At 38.2% G+C, this 20,334-nt stretch overlaps 1 protein-coding gene across 3 annotated transcripts in view; it reads right to left on the bottom strand.

Annotated features, from left to right (window-relative positions):
• LOC150076551 (ubiquitin-protein ligase E3B) overlaps window positions 1-20,334 on the bottom strand; it is a 711,739-nt gene that overhangs the window by 638,838 nt on the left and 52,567 nt on the right. For all 3 annotated transcript variants that reach the window (XM_090387665.1, XM_090387666.1, XM_090387667.1), the window contains exon 3: window positions 13,513-13,621. In XM_090387665.1, the coding sequence (XP_090243791.1) occupies window positions 13,513-13,621 (109 nt within the window). The remainder of the gene's footprint in view (window positions 1-13,512; window positions 13,622-20,334) is intronic.

The raw sequence follows: 20,334 nt of genomic DNA, 5'->3' as shown, positions 1-20,334 counted from the left end.
TCCCATTTCACCCCTCCATTCGTTCAAAATACCTGTCCAGTTGAGCTTTAAATTTGTTTAGGCTATCAACTTCAACAACAAGTGATGGAAGTCGGTTCCGCCAACCAACCACCCGCTGGCCAAAGGCAAATTTCCGCACATCTATCCGACATCCGTCCTTCCTCGATTTGAATTTATGCCCTCTGAGGTGATTATTCTGAGAAAGATGAAGAATCCCATTGGCATTGAGCATGCTCAAACCATTCAAAGCCTTATACACCTCTATCAGATCACCTCGCCGGTGCCTAGTCTCCAGACTCTGTAATTTGCAAAACTTAAGCCTTTCTTCGTAAGAGCAACCCTTTGTTCCATTTACTAATCTTGTTGCCCTTCTCTGTACCCGTTCCAGCAGCTCTACATCCTTCTTGAAATGAGGCCTCCAGACCTGTATACAGTACTCAAGATGTGGCCTTACCATTGCCTTATACAAGGGAATAATCACCTCCTCATCCCTGCTAGAAAAATTCCTCTTTATCATTGACAAGACACCATGAGCTACTCTTGCAGCTCGTCTGCACTGCTCAGAGAACTTCATATCTGCCTGCACAATTACCCCCAGGTCCTTTTCATTCTCCACCACTGTCAGTGTAGTACCGCAGAGTTGATACGTTGATCTGGGGTTACTGTTTCCCATATGCAGCACTTTACATTTGTCGATGTTAAACCTCATTTGCCACCTCTCAGCCCATCTGTTCAACCTGTCCAGATCCTGTTGCAGCAGCATAGCGTCAGTATTGTCCTTAACGACCCTGCCAACCTTTGTATCATCTGCAAACTTGGACATTAAACTTGATATCCCATCATCAATATCATTCATAAACACCGAAAACAACAACGGACCCAACACTGAACCTTGAGGAACTCCACTAATAACATTAGTCCACGTTGAGCAGTGTCCATTGATTACCACTCTCTGTCTTCTGCCACTCAACCATCCCCTTATCCATAGCAGCAATTTGCCTCCAATGCCACACTGCTCCAATTTGTGCAGCAGTCTTCCATGTGCAACAGTATCAAAAGCCTTTCTAAGATCCAAATATATAATATCAAAGTTATTCCCTGCATCCAGTTCTTTTGTGACTACATCATAGTATCCAATCAAATTGGTCAGGCAAGACCTGCCCTTAACAAAACCATGCTGCGTCTGAGCTATAACTGAATTCTTGTCTAGATGATCCTGCAGTGCTTCTTTAACCAGTGCCTCCATTAATTTACCTGGAACAGAAGTTAAACTAACAGGTCTATAATTACTTGTGTCAGCCTTTGAACCTCCTTTGTGAATTGGGGTCACATTTGCACATCTCCAGTCCATAGGTACCTCCCCTGAGTCCAAGGAAGCTCTCATAATTATGGCTAAGGGTTTGCTTACTTCCTTTGCTGCCTCCTTTAATATAACTGGATAGATCCCATCCACCCCAGGTGCCTTTTTTATGTTTATCCTCAACAATCTCTCCTCCACTTTCCTCTCAGTTATTACAAAATCATCCAGCTCACTGCCAATGTTTACTTTACCTACATCATTCTCCTTCCTGAATAACTCCTCATGTGTGAATGTAGATGCAAAATACTCGTTTAGATTGTTAGCCACCTGAGCAGGATCCTCAACTGTTGAACCATCAATATCCAGTGGACCAATCTGATTCATCCCTTTCCTTTTCGAGTTCAAGTATGTAAAGAACTCTTTTCTGTTTTTCTTTGCATCCTTTGCCAAGGATTTTTCATAGTCTGCCTTTGCCTGCCTAATCTCCTTTGTGACTTGGTTACAGACCAACTTATATCTATCATAGGCTTCCATGTCACCCATTAATTTGTATGTATCCCATGCATTTTTCTTCTCTACCACATGTCTCATTAGTTCATCTGACAACCATTTAGGCCTAAACCTTGAACAATATTTCTTAGTTGGTATGTAAAGCCTGGTAGCCTCCAAGATTAGTTCCTTGAATGCTTCCCATTTTGAGTTTGCTGTTGGTAACATCATCAGTTGGTCCCACTGTATAGAATTTAAATACTGTCTCAGACCATCATAGTCGCCTTTACGAAAACAAAAACCCTTCCCTTTACCTCTGATGGTAGTTACCTCCTTGAGTAAATCCCACTTCAACACACTGTGATCACTGCCACCTAGTGGTTCATTTATCTGCAGGTTCTTAATGCATGAAGAATCACTACTGATAATCAGATCAAGAGTATTGCTCCCTCTTGTTGCCTCACGAACATGCTGATGTAGAAAACAATCATCCAATAAATCCACAAAAGCCTTGCTAGTGTGCGAGTGACCAACCCACAAATTCCAGTCAATATCTCTGCCATATGTCTCATCAGTTCATCTGACATCCATTTAGGCCTAAACCTTGAACAATATTTCTTAGTTGGTATGTAAAGCCTAGTAGCTTTCACAATAAATTCTTTGAATGCTTCCCATTTTGAATTTGCTGTTGGTAACATCCTCAGTTGGTCCCACTGGATAGAATTTAAATACTGTCTCAGACCATCGTAGTCGCCTTTACGAAAGCAAAAACCCTTTCCTTTACCTCTGATGGTTGTTACCTCTTTGAGTAAATCCCACTTCAGCACACTGTGATCACTGCCACTTAGTGGTTCCTTTATCTGCAGATTCTTAATGCATGAAGAATCACTACTGATAATCAGATGAAGAGTATTACTCCCTCTAGTTGCCTCCCGAACTTGCTGATGTAGAAAACAATCATCCAATAAATCCACAAAAGCCTTGCTAGTGTGTGAGTGACCAGCCCCCAAATTGCAGTCAATATCTGGGAAGTTAAAATCCCCCATTATAAGACTCTCTGATTTACTGGCCCACTCCATTTCCCTGTACAGTTTCTTATTATACTCATCAGAGTCATTAGGCCTATAGCACACTCCTACTCTCAATTTTGATCTCCCAGTGCTTATGTCACACCAAACTGACTCGACACTGCATTGTCCAGCGATGTCGACTGGCTTCACTTCCTTGGATTTTATGTATTTCTTAACTAATAGCATAACCCCTCCTCCCTTCCTATCCTGTCAATCCTTTCTGTAGACAATGTACTTCCCAAATTCCAGTTCTGCATTCCTTATATCTGTGTGATACCACGTCTCTGATATCCCAACAATATCTGCCTTTGATGTTTTGAGCAATACCTCAAATTCATCAAATTTATTTACCAAACTCCTAGCATTGGTGTACACACAAGTATACATGCACCTGTTCCTATTCTTAGCTACCCTAACACAACCCATGTGTTTACTTGTACTGCAATGACTCCCAGCAGTCTCTGAAATACCCTGCATCTTGTTTTCCAGGCTGCTGCTCATTCCAATAGAAGCAGTGCAAGAATCACTTTCACCTCTGCCAGTGACTACTGCTAATCTATTAGTCCTTGTATCTCCCCCCCAAGCTAGCAGTTTTCCGACCCAAAGATAATTCTTCTAATTTTTTAATACTACCTCTTCTAAATATAATGAATTATGTTGTGTAATACTGATGAACCCAATAAATGTTTCTCTAATGTCAGAATTTGCTGTAACGTACCTAATTATAATAGCTAGTTTGTCAATATGGGCAGTCTGGTGTTGAGTCGAGTATTATTGCAAAATAAGCAGCTTCCTTAATTTCTGATATTAATATTTCTCTTGTTTTATTAGCTATTAACTATGAATTCATCACAAGTGTGGTAAGGAAGATAATTTAATCTGCCAGAACCACATCTGGCGTACATTTTAATGTGATGTTTTAAAAAAATCAAATTCACTTAAATAATGTAGACATGATAAATAATTTCCGCAAGAATCAGAAAAAAATCATTTGTATTGCCTCTAAACGATAGTCCCAATTTACTCAGTAACTTAAGGGTAGCTATTATTCTTTTTAAAACCTCTCTCCAATAATTTTCTTCAGATTGTATTTGTTTTATCAATTCTGAATCAATACGATTATTTGAAGAACCTTGACTTTCTTTTGCGATATGTGCACAGTAGCTCGTGATCACATATAAGGTTTGCATTATATTTCTCCAGTCATTAAAACCCTTCTTTAAGTTATTATTTGACTTAGAAAACAATTTTCAAACAAAGCAGAAAATTTATTTGCTCATTTCTGAAAAAATTAGACACTCTTGTTTCTCCTCTGTACATTCATCTTTTTACAGTAAAAATGTGATTCATTTAAATTTCTGACATATATTCTATTTCGTTCTGTGTATTCTTTTCTTAAATTTTCGATTTTACCAACATTCTGAGGCATATTTATTAAAATATGCTCAATAAATTTTCCACACGGCTGTATCAGCAGGATAAGAGATAACTTGCTTTCTGGTAAGTACAAACTCCGATTGAAAATTTTCTTCAAAATTCTGTTGATTTGTTTCTTTTGCTTCTTCTATATTGTGCACATTATTCTGATGTTCTTCATTTCGTTTTCATTTCTGTCTCCTAATACTGATAACAATGTTTCACTTTCATATTGAGTAATTTGAGGTACATCTTCAGTTCTATGAAATTCTTCATTATCTTCATTTTCAGAAGAACATAAGAAAGACAAAATTGCCCCTTTCGACTATTTAGCTGTTTTGCCTTTTCTCTGAGTCGTTTTCTTTTATTAGCTCCGGATTCAAACTTTCTTGGCATCGTTACGTGTGTTATACTATTAAAAGTGAAATAAATATTTATTAAATCCAAAATATTAAAAATAATTTTTATAATGGGTACTAAATTCTTGAGTTTTAGATCTATATTTATTTTTTTTTATGTTACATATAATTACTTTTACATACTATATTACTGTTACATACAATTATAAAGAAATAAGTATAAATCTAAAAACTCAAGAATTTAGTCCTCTATAAAAATTGCACGAAAAGATCAAGAAACCAATTAAAATTAAAAATAATTATGTTAAAAGCAAAAAATATAGAAAGAGAAAGAATAGTATTTTCTGTACATAAAAATGTCTTAGTTTTTTTAAAATAACAATAATAAATTTATTGAAAAATATATTCTTACCAACTCCGATAGCTACTTTAACCATATAATTAGGTAATGTACTCGTATACTGCTATACAAATACTAACCAAATACTGTTGTTGTTATTTGGTTTTTAGGAGCATTAGCAACTAAGGCCATATTGCTCCAGGGATATGCGGTGGTCATTCCCTGACCTTTCCGCATCTTCCGTATTTGGTGGTCACGGGCTCGATCCCCAGTCTAATCAAGGAGCGTGCGCTACGCACTGCTGCTCCTGCCCACAGAGGCGCCAACCAAATACAAATTGTAACTAAACTAAACTCTCAATCATTACATGTGCATACGAACGACAGTTAACTTCGATCGGTTACGGCCATGTGATAAAACGATATTTCAAGTGAAGGCAGGAGGCCTCACAAATTTTTAAGGGACTAGTTTTTATAATATGAATTTAATATTTAAAAATAAGTATTTTATTTTGCAACTATAACTAGACTGTTTTTTATATAGTTGTTTGTGAGGAGTTAGGTTTTAAAGTGAGGCCCCCAGCTAGCGCCTAATGCACCTTACGGTAAACGTGGGGTTGCAGAGTAGTTCTGGATCAAGGTAATCAGGCACACATATTTTTGAGGCCCTAAAAATAAGGTCTTGATGGTTTTCTGGACCAACGCTCATTACATTGTTCTGGGGTCTCCGCAACATTGGGGACTCGGAAACAACCACCACACTGCAGTCTTGGTAAATCCACCTTCCTAGGGCATCAAGTAGTGGGGCAGATTTCTTTATGTTCTACTCTCTCAATGATGCACACATCAGTATCACATACAGTAGAACCTGGATAAGAAGTTTTCCAAGGGACTGGAGATTCAGAGCTTTTTACAAGGGAAAACGACCTAAGGGTATGAAGTATTAACTACACAAATAAAAACGAAAAGATACAAATACATAAGTTAAAGATGATTTTAAGCACTATTTCAGAATTTATAAATATTTTACTCTAGAGGCCTATGGTAAACATTTTTAAACTAAGGATTTCTAACTGCTTAACATTCTGTTCATCAAACTCATTACCAAGTTGGATGAATAAACTCAAAAGGAGTTCATCCTTCCAACAATAACCCTTCAAATTATAAAAATATAATATAATTAGTTAGTATGAACCAGAGCTATAATGGTCAATAAGTTCTACAGTGATATCAATATTTGTAAAAAAATAAGAGAAATTTACCTCAATATGATACAAAGAACACTCCCGTATGATACTCTCCAGAAATAAAAACGAAAACAATTAAAAAATCGAAAATCTTACATTACAGTAAGAAATCTTTTACTTAATTTTTAATTGCGTTAAATTGATTTTTAATTGTGTTCACTTGATTTTTAATTATTTTTAATTATTTCTTACCAAGATGTTTTACCATGAGTTGGAAGAAAAATGGGATGCTAGCAGGTCAGCTTTATCCATGGCTGAAGTGACAACAGAACCATCTGGTTTTGACAGAGGTGAGAGCAGAGATGGGCAAAAGTTGCAGCCAATAGCTTTGGCAAGAGATCAGAATGCTCGGCTACCATTAGAGTAAGAAGCAAGTTTGGTACTCTTAGCCTGTTCAAAATCTAGTTTGGACTGATTAATAACTGCTTTACAATTAGCATTAGTAGAGGCATATGATGCAAGAAAGCAAGCTTATTCAACATCAGCCGAAAAAAAAAAAAAAAAAAAAACACCACTCCCATTTCACCCCTCCGTACGTTCGAAATACCTGTCCAGCTGAGCCTTAAATTTGTTTAGGCTATCAACTTCAACAACAAGTGATGGAAGTCTGTTCCACCAACCAACTACCCGCTGGCTAAAGGCAAATTTCTGCACATCTATCCTACATCTGTCTTTCTCAATTTGGATTTATGCCCTCTCAAGTGATTATTCTGAGCAAGAGGAAGAATCCCATCAGCATTGAGCATGCTCAAACCATTCAAGGCCTTATACACCTCTATCAGATCACCTCGCCGATGCCTAGTCTCCAGACTCTGTAATTTGCAAAACTTAAGCCTTTCTTCGTAAGAGCAACCCTTTGTTCCATTCACTAATCTTGTTGCCCTTCTCTGTACTCGTTCCAGCAGCTCTACATCTTTCTTGAAATGAGGCCTCCAGACCTGTATACAGTACTCAAGGTGTGGCCTGACCATTGCCTTATCCATGGAATAATCACCTCCCTATCCCTGGTAGAGAAATTCCTGTATATCATTGACAAGACACCATGAGCTACTCTTGCAGCTCGTCTGCACTGCTCAGAGAACTCCATATCTGCCTGTACAATTACCCCCAGGTCCTTTTCATTCTCTACCACTGTCAGTGTAGTACTGCAGAGTTGATACGTTGCTCTGGGGTTACTGTTTCCCATATGTAGTACTTTACATTTGTCAATGTTAAACTTCATTTGCCACCTCTCAGCCCATCTGCTCAACCTTTCCAGATCCTGTTGAAGCAGCATAGCATCGGTAGTGTCCTTAACAACCCTGCCAACCTTTGTATCGTCTGCAAACTTGGACATTAAGCTTGATATACCATCATCAATATCATTTATAAATACAGAAAACAACAACGGACCCAACACTGAACCCTGAGGAACTCCACTAATAACATTAGTCCACGATGAGCAGTGTCCATTGATTACCCCTCTCTGTCTTCTGCCACTCAACCATCCCTTTATCCATAGCAGCAATTTGCCTCCAATGCCACACTGCTCCAATTTGTGCAGCAGTCTTCCATGTGCAACAGTATCAAAAGCCTTTCTAAGATCCAAATATATAATATCAAAGTTATTCCCTGCATCCAGTTCTTTTGTGACTACATCATAGTATCCAATCAAATTGGTCAGGCAAGACCTTCCTTTAACAAAACCATGCTGTGTCTGAGCTATAACTGAATTCTTGTCTAGATGATCCTGCAGTGCTTCTTTAACCAGTGCCTCCATTAATTTTCCTGGAACAGAAGTTATAATTACTTGTGTCAGCCTTTGATCCTCCTTTGCGAATTGGGGTTACATTTGCACAACTCCAGTCTATGTGTACCTCCCCTGAGTCCAAAGCTCTCATAATTATGGCTAGGAGTTTGCTTACTTCCTTTGCTGCCTCCTTTAATATAACTGGATAGATCCCATCCACCCCGGGTGGCTTTTTTATGTTTATCCTCAACAATTTCTCCTCCACTTTACTCTTCTGATATATTGCAAAATCATCTAGCTCACTGCCAATGTTTACTTCACCTACGACATTCTCCTTTCTGAATAACTCCTCATGTGAATGTAGATGCAAAATACTTGTTTAGATTGTTAGCCACCTGAGCAGGATCCTCAACTGTTGAACCATCAATATCCAGTGGACCAATCTGATTCATCCCTTTTCTTCTTGAGTTTAAATAGGTAAAGAATTATTGCGAAAAAATTGTTGCGAGCTTTGCTGTAGGTAGAAAATGGAAATGAAGAATTGGAAAGAAGCCAATTACAATATCCAATATTCTTCTTCTGAATGACCTTAGCACATTTATTGGAAAATCAAGGTTTAGATAAAGGACAAGGTTTTAAAGTGGAGTGTGGGATAAAGGATTCCATTCCTGCAAGAATAATTTCACTGACACGATCTGAGCAAACACTGACATCAGATGTTTTGAAACAGTAGTCTGACCAAGGAAAAGAAGAAAAGAAATCTTGTAGGTCATCCCATTTTTCATTCTTGTAATGCCAAACAACACGAGGTTGGCAGTAGGCATGAGATAAAGGCTCCATTGAGAAGAGACAATCACCAAGTTGTGATCTGAGGTGCCTAAAGGACCACTCACTTTGACCGGGTACTTAGAAGGGTTGTTTGCGTGAAAAAGATCAAGTGTTTTGGCTGTATGGTTAGGATTGTCCGGAATCCTTGTAGGTAAATGAACAATCTGTGCAAGGTCATTAGTAATTGCACAAGCCTCAGCATCTAGACCAGATGGGTCATTGTGACTAGAAAACGGAAGCCAGCTGGAGTTGTGAACATTAAAATCACCAAGGAAAATTACCTCACTGTTAGGAAAGTCGAACTGGAGTAAGTCAAGTTTCAGAGAGAGGAAGTCAAAGAGCTCCAAGTGATTAGTGTAGTTGGGAGAACAGTAGAGACAACAGATGAATTTGACCCAATGAGGTAGAGAGATTTTGAGCCAGAGAAGATTCCAAATTACCAAGTCTGACAGGGAATATCGGAACAGACATATGCACAAGTACCACCTTTGAGGTGAAAGGAATCATACAGCGAATAATACTGGCAACTGAGATGAGCAGTAGTTGAATCGACCGATAACTGAGATTCTGTCAGAAAAAGTACATGGGGTTTGGCAGATTGCAAGTGGAAATGGACATTGTTGAGTCAGAATTGAGACCACGTATATTTGTGAAATGAACTAGGAAGTGTTTGGGAGATTTAGATCTTTTCGCAGATAATATTACTCTATTAGTTTGACAATTCATGGTGTATTCAATAGTTAAAAAAGTGGGGGGGGGGGCATGCTGTATAGAAATAATGAAATTTTTGGATATGGCGTACACATGGTAAGAATATACCCATATTCTTGACATAACCTGGCCTCGACAATGCTCCCCACATACACACTACTCGGACTCCCTCCAGTCACTATCTGGCAGAGTAGAGGTAGCAATATTATACACTAGCTGATCTGGAAACCTCCCAGAGAGTTACCAATAGGTTCGGTCCGGTGTACTAACTAGAAGACTAAACACAGGTTCCACCACTTCAAGCCTCCAATAAGCAAAGTGGTGGTATTACACTGGTTGATGAGAGTCATCTACCACCTAAGGTTGACCAGAACTTAGCTCTAGAGACTAAACATGGGCTCCACCATTCAAGCCTCCAATAAGCAAAGTGGTGGTATTGCACCGGTTGATGAAAGTCATCTTCCACCTAGAATCTCCTCCATATTTCTACCTACACCCTTCCTTTCAGGTGCCTCCGTAGCCAGGTGGGCAGGAGCAGCAGTGCGTGGCACATGCTTCTTGATTACACCGGGGTTTGAGCCCGTGACGACCAAATACGGAGGATGTGGAAAGGTCAGGGAATGACCACCGCATATCCCTGGAGCAATATGGCCTTAGTTGCTAATGCTCCTAAAAACCAAATAACAAACGAACAAAGAAACCTTCCCTTACTTTATCTCAACCTCTATCTTGAGAATTTTATTATTTTTTTTTATATATATATATAGGCCTTTTCACTGAAATCTTCAGAAACTAGGTGGCAAGGCCTGCCCGAGTACTATTGTGATCCCTCAACACCTGGCCTGCCTCCTCGGGGCAGTGGATCGGCAAATTATTCCCACTTGAGCCCAACTGCTAAATGGCCAGAAATCCAACACAACAAAACACCACAATACTACACTTCACTAACACACACTTTACACTTTTTGAAACCTCTGGCCTTCACATGAAACCTCTGGCCTACTGTGACATGCAGACAAAGATACAACATGGAGACGGGGTGGGTACCCCCCGGCGCCGTTAGAGAACGAACACTTTACTTCAAATAAGCAATCCTTCACCAGTGAAGAAGAATAATGTTGCTTATTCTCCGCGGGTAGCACCAACCTAACTTTGAGTGGTAGTATCTGCCGAGAATAAGTAACATTAGTCTTCTCCACTGGCGAAGCATTGCTTATTCAAGGTAGTGCAATATCAGGGCAACTCATTGTGAAGGCATTCACAATATGAGATGTAACCAAAACCGATGCCTTTTCACCTGCTTCGGTGATTTACTACAAACTAAAATGATGCTATGCACTAACTTGTTCGATAACCAGAATGTTAATATCATTTAATTTTTTTCATATAAAAATAAAGAATTTCTATATTTAAAAAACATATTAAGCAGGAAAAAATCATTATAATAATACACTTTGTATTCTTTATCTAGATAGTATGAATCAGAGCTGTAATACTCAATATGTTCTACGTTGATAATAATATTAGTAAATTAATAAGAGGAGTTTACCTCAATATAGTACGTGGAACACTTCCGTATGATACCCTCCAGAAATTAAAACGGAAAAAACGAAAAAATCGACAACTTACCGGTACATTAAAGTAAAATATAAATAATTAAAGTAAAATATAAATAATTAAATAATCAATTTAATACAATTCAAAATCAATTCAAAACAATTAAAATTCTAATTAACGCAATTAAAAGAATCTAACGAAAATATTCAAAACTATTTTCCTTCCTTTTAATTATTTATTAATAAACTTTAATTATTTATATTTTACTTTAATGTACCGGTAAGTTGTCGATTTTTTCGTTTTTTCCGTTTTAATTTCTGGAGGGTATCATACGGAAGTGTTCCACTTACTATATTGAGGTAAACTCCTCTTATTAATTTACTAATAGTATTCTTTATCATATACTTCTTATGCAGGAAAGCTTTTTAACCGGGAAACTTCTTAAGCGAGAAAATAATATACAGCCAGGCCTCGCATAATGCAAGTTCGATTAACGCGATTTTCAAATTTTTGTGGTAAATGGTAAAATTTTTCAAATAGCGTTAACTGAACGCTAGTTGAAAAATTATACCACTTTTCACTTTACACGATGCAACTAATGCTCCTAAAGATCGCGTTAACTTTCCAGGTAACGCGATCTTTTTTTTTTATGCGATAGTTGAAAAGGATTTGAATCGCGCGTTGAGCTTACCACGAGTAGTACGGGCAATAAACAAACGTTTGCCTGCTGCCCGCCTCGGCGTGTTCCATCAACCATCGGAAGAAGACGTGTTACTTGTTTGTGTCCTGCTAATAAAGAGAATGCACGCTTGCATAAAAATTCAAATTTTTAAATGAGCCAGATGAAAATGTTACTGCAAAGGAGATAACGGTAAAAGAATTAGATGAAATCATTCGTATCGCATAGAACCTCAAACAAAAGGTTTGAGGTTCTCTGCGATATTTATTTCACCAGGGCCCAGAGAAGATGGTTGTCGGCTATCGGAAATTGATTGATGAAAAGAAAGTCAATACTGTTCAAATATTTCCGGAACAGTCATTTCTTCATTGTGTTTTTTATGTCAGAGGTTCCCAAACTTTCTCGGTTCAAGGCGCCCTTAGTGTCTCAATAATTTTTTCAAGGCGCACCCAGACCAAAAGAAATACTTAACAGTTCCGTTTAGTAGTTAGGTCCAAACAACTTAATAAGAAATGCTGAAACGTGAACTACCTCGAGCTAGCAGTTCGCGCTGTGTCCGACAGATGTCGAGTATCGCTGTGTTTCCCCTCGAAAATTTAAAATATTCCACAGCGCACAGTTTGGGAACCGCTGTTTTCTGCAATAAACATTTAATTCCATAATTATTTTCATTATCTTTTACATTATATACAGTTAAAAAGTTATTTAAAAGGTGTTTTTAAAATTCTTTATGGACATTCCAGAAGGTCAAGGACCAATTATAATTTTTCCTATTGATTATTATATTCGATTAATGCGTTTCTGTTTTGCGCGATGCACTCGCAGGAGAAATTAATCATGTTAATCAAGGCCAGCCTGTATTACAATATATAGAGTTGAAATTGGGACCTAAGAAACAAAACCTAGTACAAGGGAAAACTTCTTATGCGGGAATTTCTTATCCGGGTTCTACTCGCAGCAGTGTGTATATACACAGTATATACACACTGAGTAGAACAATAATGCCTTAACTACATTAATGCAATGCATTAGGGATAGATCACATCTATAACAAAAAGACATTGCTCTGTGTCATGCTATTCATGTTGTGATGGTTTGGGTGGAGAAAATGAGCGTCAAAAAGTTACTGGCCCTCAATCTTATATATAACCTCTGGTTATATATAAGATTGTAAAAAAATTGTTGTTGTTGTTATTTGGTTTTTAGGAGCATTAGCAACTAAGGCCATATTGCTCCGGGATATGCGGTGGTCATTCCCTGAATGACCTTTCCGCATCCTCCGTGTTTGGTGGTGACGGGCTCGAACCCCGGTCTAATCAAGAAGCGTGTGCTACGCACTGCTGCTCCTTCCCACCTGGCTACGGAGGCGCCTTGTAAAAAAAGGTTATATATAACCTCTGTAACCAGAGGTTATATATAACCTCTGGTTACAGAGCCCTCAATCTTATATATAACCTCTGAAGGCTGAATGGTGAAAAATACTGGAGGATATTTACGAAAACCGATGGAGAGTGTTCCGACGCACACACGGGTTTACCAATTAATTTTCTTCATTTGTAAAGATGCAAATCATCATGGCCTATATCCCTTTTTGCAATTTTAAAAATGAAGATTATTTGCCACTATGCCTTCTGCAATGTGGGAGTGTGGGTAATAATAATCATCATCTTAAGATGATGATTATTCAGAAGACAGTAAGTTCTAATTAAAGGATATTAATGACACAAAATTCACACTGAATAAGAAATTCGCAATTAAGGGGAAATTTTTTAAAAATTTTCTTTTTACCAGGAAGAAGCGATTTTTCTTCATAATCCATATCTGTGAAGATCTCGTCAAATTCTTTTCTGACTTCTTGTTTTAGCCTTTGTCTCGTTAAAAATCCTCTTATGTGAGACTTTCCGAGGAAAAGAAAAAAGCATTAAATGATAACAAAAGAGTATTTTTTAATAGATTCAGCTGTGATAACATAATTGCCACATTTTCATAGTAATATAAAAAAATATATACTTGGAAAACCAACGCTGAATAAGTGCTTATCCACTTGTTATCAGAAGTACACATTTGATTCATTATATAATGAGTGGGCACTTATACAAATCAGAAATTATCAATTGAACTACTTGTATTAAATTAAAGAAATAAAATAAAATTGATTAGAAATAAAAGCAATTGTTTATTTAAGTAACTAAAATTAGTAGACAAAAGCAAAAGTAATATTTCTGCACATTACTTTACTTACATTACTTTCCCAATACTATGCAAGAGCTCTTCAGCAGTCAGAAAATTATGACAGCTATATGTGATTCCAATATACCTTCTGCTCCTTTTCTGTTGCTAAATAAACTTTTTGCTTACCAACAATTTCAAATTAACAAAGATAATTAACAGAAATTTCAGGAATTTTCAGTGGAGAAATCAAAGAAAACATTTTCAAAAATATATATGAAGTGTTTCTGCGTGGGCAGAACAGAAGAAGAGCATGAACTGCTGAAATACTGTCTAGGGTCTCATCAATCTGGGAAATTCTCAAGATTTGTAGGCCTTGACATTTCTGTCACAGCCGGCTAACAGTAAAAGAACCAGTGATGCCCCCATGCAAGAAAACAAAATAGATACAAAAGTCTTAAGTATGGTTAACTTGATGTCTAGGAAGGCACTCAAATCAAAACCAACTAACAGACCAAATACCATCTACATTCAAAGTCAGGAAGTGTACCTGCTCTGGACTACAAATATTCTGGAGCCTATTATAACTTCTAGAAGTAATAACAGGCTCTGGCTCCCGCAGATCCTGAAACTGTTTAAAGATAGTTCTCCATCAATGATGTTGATACAATTCATTGAAGAGGCCTCTGGAGTCAGGAACTATATGATTCATCTATGATGCTACTACAGGGGCTCACATCTGGTGAGTATGGGCTTGGCACACACAGAGTCCTGAGTTGGATATCATCATTCTTCTCTTTCTTGGTGATTCCCTTCTCTCTCTCTCTCTCTCTCTCTCTCTCTCTCTCTCTCTCTCTCTCTCTCTCTGGGAAACTCAGAAATTTTTTTTTTTTTTTCTTTGCCTGGTGCAGCAAAAGCCTAATACACATACTGACTGTATAAACTGTATATTAAAATAAAATTAAAATGAAATAAAATGGTATATAACAAGAATAAAATGCGATAAAATATAAAATTAAAAGCACTAAAAAGATGTTTAAAATCACTAAAAACCACTAAAACAGGAGCTTTCGGCAGCCTTCATCATCAATAATGGTTGCAGGTTATCCAATAATCTATATATGTGCACCGCATACATCCCAGCAGGTCTGCGATACGAACTATGGCACATGCGCATGGCCCACTTCTCGTGCATGGTACCGGAAATGGAATGAACCACTCTAAGCCGTTCATCTCTCCTTAGGATAAGGGCTTCAAAGAGTGGATGAATGCAGCCCTTATCCCTATTAAGACTATAGCGTCCAGACAAACATATCCTTAAACTCTCTAGCCATTTCCGGTTCTAAAAGCCATGCACTCTATCCACGATCACGGCTTCTTTAGCTGAGCTACACAAACTCCCTGCTGTTTTTAATGGTGTAATCTGAGTGCCCCACTATGAGGGATACAAGTTCAGCCAAAAACTTGGATAGCGCATGCGTCGGACTGCTCACAAATGACACAATGGGCCTGAGAGGTACCAGAGCCTTGTGCACTTTAGGCAGACCATAAAATCTAGGGAAATGACAGTCCGATGAACACAACTTTCAGGAATCCTCCTTGGATATTTTTCCCACCTTGCCCCAACTCTGGACTAATTTATTAACTCATTGTTCCAACCTTTGGGAGGGCTGGAATGAGTATCCCCCATAGTAGGGCACTCGGATTACACTACTAAAAACAGCAGGGAGTTTGTGAAGTTCGTCCGTGCTCAAGAGGTAGAAGAGGGTGAGATTATGGTATCTTTCGATGTTGTTTCTTTGTTCACACGTATACCCGTTGAACATGGCTTCGATTGTGTGCGGAAGGCTTTGAGTATGGATGATACTTTGAAGGATAGGACAGCCCTAAATGGTGAAGACATTTGTAAAGGTGTTAGTTTATGTTTATCTAGTACCACTATGTTGTTTCAAAATGTTATGTACCAGCAGGTCCGCGGAGTGGCCATGGGTTCACCTATTAGTGCCATTATAGCCAATTTAGCCATGGAAGTTTGAAGACAGGATGTTTGGAAGCTCTAGTCCACCCCCATTACGGGCCTGGAAGAGGTATATTGATGACACGTTCACGGTAATACAAAACAGAAGTACTTAATTTGTTGAATAACGGTTAACCCTATATTCAGTTCACCTCGGAGGTTGAGCGGGGGAGAGGCCCTTCCGTTCCTAGATGTGTGTATATGTACAGAAGAGAGGTTGACACTTGAAAACTAAGGTTTATAAAAAACCTATGTGTCGTGGCCAATACACACTTTAAAACTGTTCAGGCCGGTTGCCACAAAAATAGTATGGTTAAAGCCTTACTATTTTTACACTGGGAACGGTGGAGTCCCACTGCTCTTCATCTGAGGAGAAAGACAACAAGACTAAATGGGTTATGGCTGACCTAGTAATGTGCGGTTACCCCCAGAGCATTATCAAGGGTGTTTAAGAGATATGAATAGCAGTTGCAGGGATGCTTTTACACCTATTGCCACCGCATACATTCCCTACTATCCGAGCATTTCAGAACCCATTTCCCATATTTTACATTCATGTAAGATACAGTGTGTGCAGCTGCCAGGTCGGAGACTGCACACAGTAGTGTCCACAATCAAAGGTCCTATTGCGGGTAATGACACTAGTGGGGTTGTATATGAAATTGAGTGTCCGGATTGTGGGTGAAATGAAAAATAGGCTACGTGATCGCCTGGGGGTACACGATAGGGCCCTCAAGACAGCCAATTACTTGGGTTCAGCCATAGCTGAACATGCCTGGGAAACTGGGCATGGCATTACAGCTAAAGAAGCCATGATCGTGGATAGAACACATGGCTTTTGGAACCGGAAATGGCTAGAGAGTTTAAGGATATGTTCGTCTGGGTGCTACAGTCTTAATGGTGATAAGGGCTGTCGCATTAATTCACTCTTTGAAGCCCTTATCCTAAGGAGAGATGTTTAGAGTGGTTTGTTCCATTTCCAGTTCCAACGCACAAGAAGTGGACTGTGCGCAGGTGCCATAGTTTGTGTCGCGGACCTGCTGGGGCATATGTGTACATATATAGATTGTCAGAAAACCTGAAACCATTACAGCTGATGAAGGCAGCCGGTGCTGCCGAAAGCTCCTGCTTTAGTGATTTTAAACATCTTTTTAGCACTTTTAATTTTATATTATTCTTGTATATTTTATATTATTATTATTTGCATTTTATTCTTGTTATATACCATTTTAATTTTATTTTTTGTTTAATAAAGGTATTTTATCGATTTGAATCAGTGTTTTAGTAGCATTATAGATGATGTTGATACATGTGCATTCTGGGGGTTATTCTTGCCCCCAGAATACATGTGCATTCTGGGGGCAAGAAGCATGTGCTATTGGTTTGACTCCAATGTGACTGTTTTGGCAAGATAGTTATCTCACGTTGCCTCTGGGGCAATACAGCAGTTTTGCCGATGTCCCTTCATTTGGAGAGATCTGAGTTGAAGATTGGTCATAGACTGAAGGAATTTCTAAAAGGAATTTCAGGGTGGCAGTTGGCCAATCCCAGGCAGAGGGACTAGGGTTCCTCTTGTGAGTTACTCCAGATTCTTCAGCCTTCACAACATGATTTGATTTCATTTTGGGTTTACTGGAACAACATTCATGACATGAAACTGGGCTCATGAACACAATACAATATGGTTTAAGTCCCTGATGTGCCTAAAGTCCAATAACCTTATGTAGCACTTACTGTCTGATTTATGTATACATGGCTTGGACCAGTCAGTCCAAGCCCAGTTTCTGCAGAGGACGCTTCAAGTTAAACATAAATGGGCTGGTTAATTTTGGACTTTAAAAGCATCATGAGCTGCAGACCTTTCCACATCAACATAAAACTGTATCCATGGATCATAATGAAATACATGGTCATTATAAAGTCTTTGTGCAGTTTTAAATTTTCTTAACTTCTGTTCTATACATGATAAAATCAATCTGTAAAAACGTTAGAAATGTAAGTTAGTGAAGCTTAGTCTGTACTAAGAGTGATTCATTTATTTTATTGTAGTTTAGCAAAAATTTTATTATTATTTTTTTTTTGCAGAATTAGGCTTGACCAAATGCTTCAATAGAAGAGAAAGTAAATCGTGTGCTGTGGTTGGCCGAGTTAAAGTCTGTAATCACAGTACTAAAAAGATTTAGAACCCATTACAACAAAGCTGCACCACACAGGAATTCCATAACTAACTGGAAGAAAAAGTTTAAAGAAACAGGTTCCATCAATGATAAACCACGATCTGGAAGGCCAAGTGTAAGTGAGGAAAGTGTGACAGCTGTAGAACATCCTTTACTGCAAGTCATGTTGAGAATTAACAATCCCAAAAATAAATGTATGTAAAACTGTAATAAATTCTTTCACTTATCCTTTTTAAAGATTGATTTTATCATGTATATTTGGTTTTTTTTTAGGAGCATTAGCAACTAAGGCCATATTGCTCCGGGGATATGCGGTGGTCATTCCCTGACCTTTCCGCATCCTCCGTATTTGGTGGTCACGGACTCGAACCCCGGTCTAATCAAGAAGCATGTGCTAAGCACTGCTGCTCCTGACCACCTGGCTACGGAGGCACCTTATCGTGTATAGAACAGAAGTTAACTGCATAAGGACTTTATAATGACCTTGTATAAGAGTTCCCACAGAGGCAAACAGTCAGCTTGCATTTCGCATTTCTCAATCAATATTAAAGACTGGGCAGTGATGCTTGACATGGATCACAGTTTCATCTTCATGTCTGACGGCTTCCTTACTCAAAAAATTATAAGATCTGTGATTTCCAAATGAGCTCAGTGGTAAGGACTGAACTCTGTGGCTTAGTTAAAGACAATGGATAGCACTGACTGGCCGTAAGTTGACACATGGCAGTGACAGTCAGATGACTACATTGATAGTTTGGCTATACATAATTTCTATCAAAGTGAAGTAGCTGACAAAATAGATTCTCAACTGTTCCAAGTCTTCACCCAGGCAATTCAGGCAATAGTTATAGTAAGGAAACATTAGATTAAGGTATATAGACATTGGTGATGTATTTATCGCAGTTCAGGGTTTTCCACAAACTGTGGAAAATACATCAACAGGTTTAAGGCCCAGTTCCTGTTTCCTGCCTCACAGCAAAGTCCGGAATACTTTCACCAAGCCATATGAAATATTGTAATTCACTTTAGACTAATTCAGACTATCCCCCCTCTCCACGCACACACACATCCAAATTACTGAGGTTTTACTATAAATGTATATATAAATGTACATAATAGTACATATTAAAGAACACCACTACTCAAAAAAATTAAAAAACTATGATTGTAGTTGCATTTGCCTATTAACCTATTTATACAGTTACCAACTTCCAACTTACGAAATACTGAAGTCTGGGAAGGAATCTACTTTATGTTGTTATTTGGTTTTTAGGAGCATTAGCAACTAAGGCCATATTGCTCCGGGAATATGCGGTGGTCATTCCCTGACCTTTCCGCATCCTCCGTATTTGGTGGTGACGGGCTCAAACCCCGGTCTAATCAAGAAGCATATGTTACGCGCTGCTGCTCCTTCCCACCTGGCTAGGGACGTGCCCGGGAAGGAATCTACAAATGGGGGGGGGGGAAACAGGTGTTTTTTTGGCAAAAAAAAAATGCTTTCTTGCAAAAATATTTTTCAGAGAAAGGTTTTTAAGCTTCACACTGCAACAGAAATTAAATTTAACAGAAAATATACACATTTTATATGAAATACAGCCACATGATTGTTTACCAGTACAGTATGCTTTCACACACTAGCTTATGTAAGAGAAGCTAATGATTTTTTTGGTATGCCTATAGATTTCTGTTTGGAAAGTCTGTTAGACATCAGCTGATTATGATTTCTTCAAGAAAGGTATTTTCAGACTCAGGGCCTCGAACATTGCCTTCTTCAGAAACGATGACACAAAGCTTGGTTTATAACAACGGAACTGCTGTTTACACTTGGCTGTCAAGAGTATTTCCAAAGCTTTACTAGAAAGAGAATTCCAGGACTCAGATTTTCACCTAGCTGAATATTTTCTCATACTCAACATTGCTATGAGGAAGTGTTACAATTCCAAGCTTAACTTGGGATAATTTGTTATAATTATCCCAAGTTTTATAATTAAATGTTTTAATTAATAAATGTTTTATAATTAAAACATTGCTATGAGGAAGTGTTACAATTCCAAGCTTAACTTGTGATAATTTGTTATAATTCAAGTTTCCTTGTGCAGTTGTCAGTTCGCCAACCAAGGATCACTAAACAAGTTGTGATCAAAAAGTGAGTGGAATGAACGAATACAGCCACAGAAAATCACGAAGCTTTAGCATTACCATTAGTAGAGGCACATGATGCAAGAAAGCAAGCTTATACAGCACCAG

The sequence above is a fragment of the Mastigoproctus giganteus genome, chromosome 13 (assembly GCF_048544385.1).
Source record: "Mastigoproctus giganteus isolate SK-2022 chromosome 13, ASM4854438v1, whole genome shotgun sequence".
Lineage (NCBI taxonomy): Eukaryota > Metazoa > Arthropoda > Arachnida > Uropygi > Thelyphonidae > Mastigoproctus > Mastigoproctus giganteus.
Note: the sequence above shows the minus strand (reverse complement) of the source record. Positions and strands in the feature narration are given on the sequence as shown.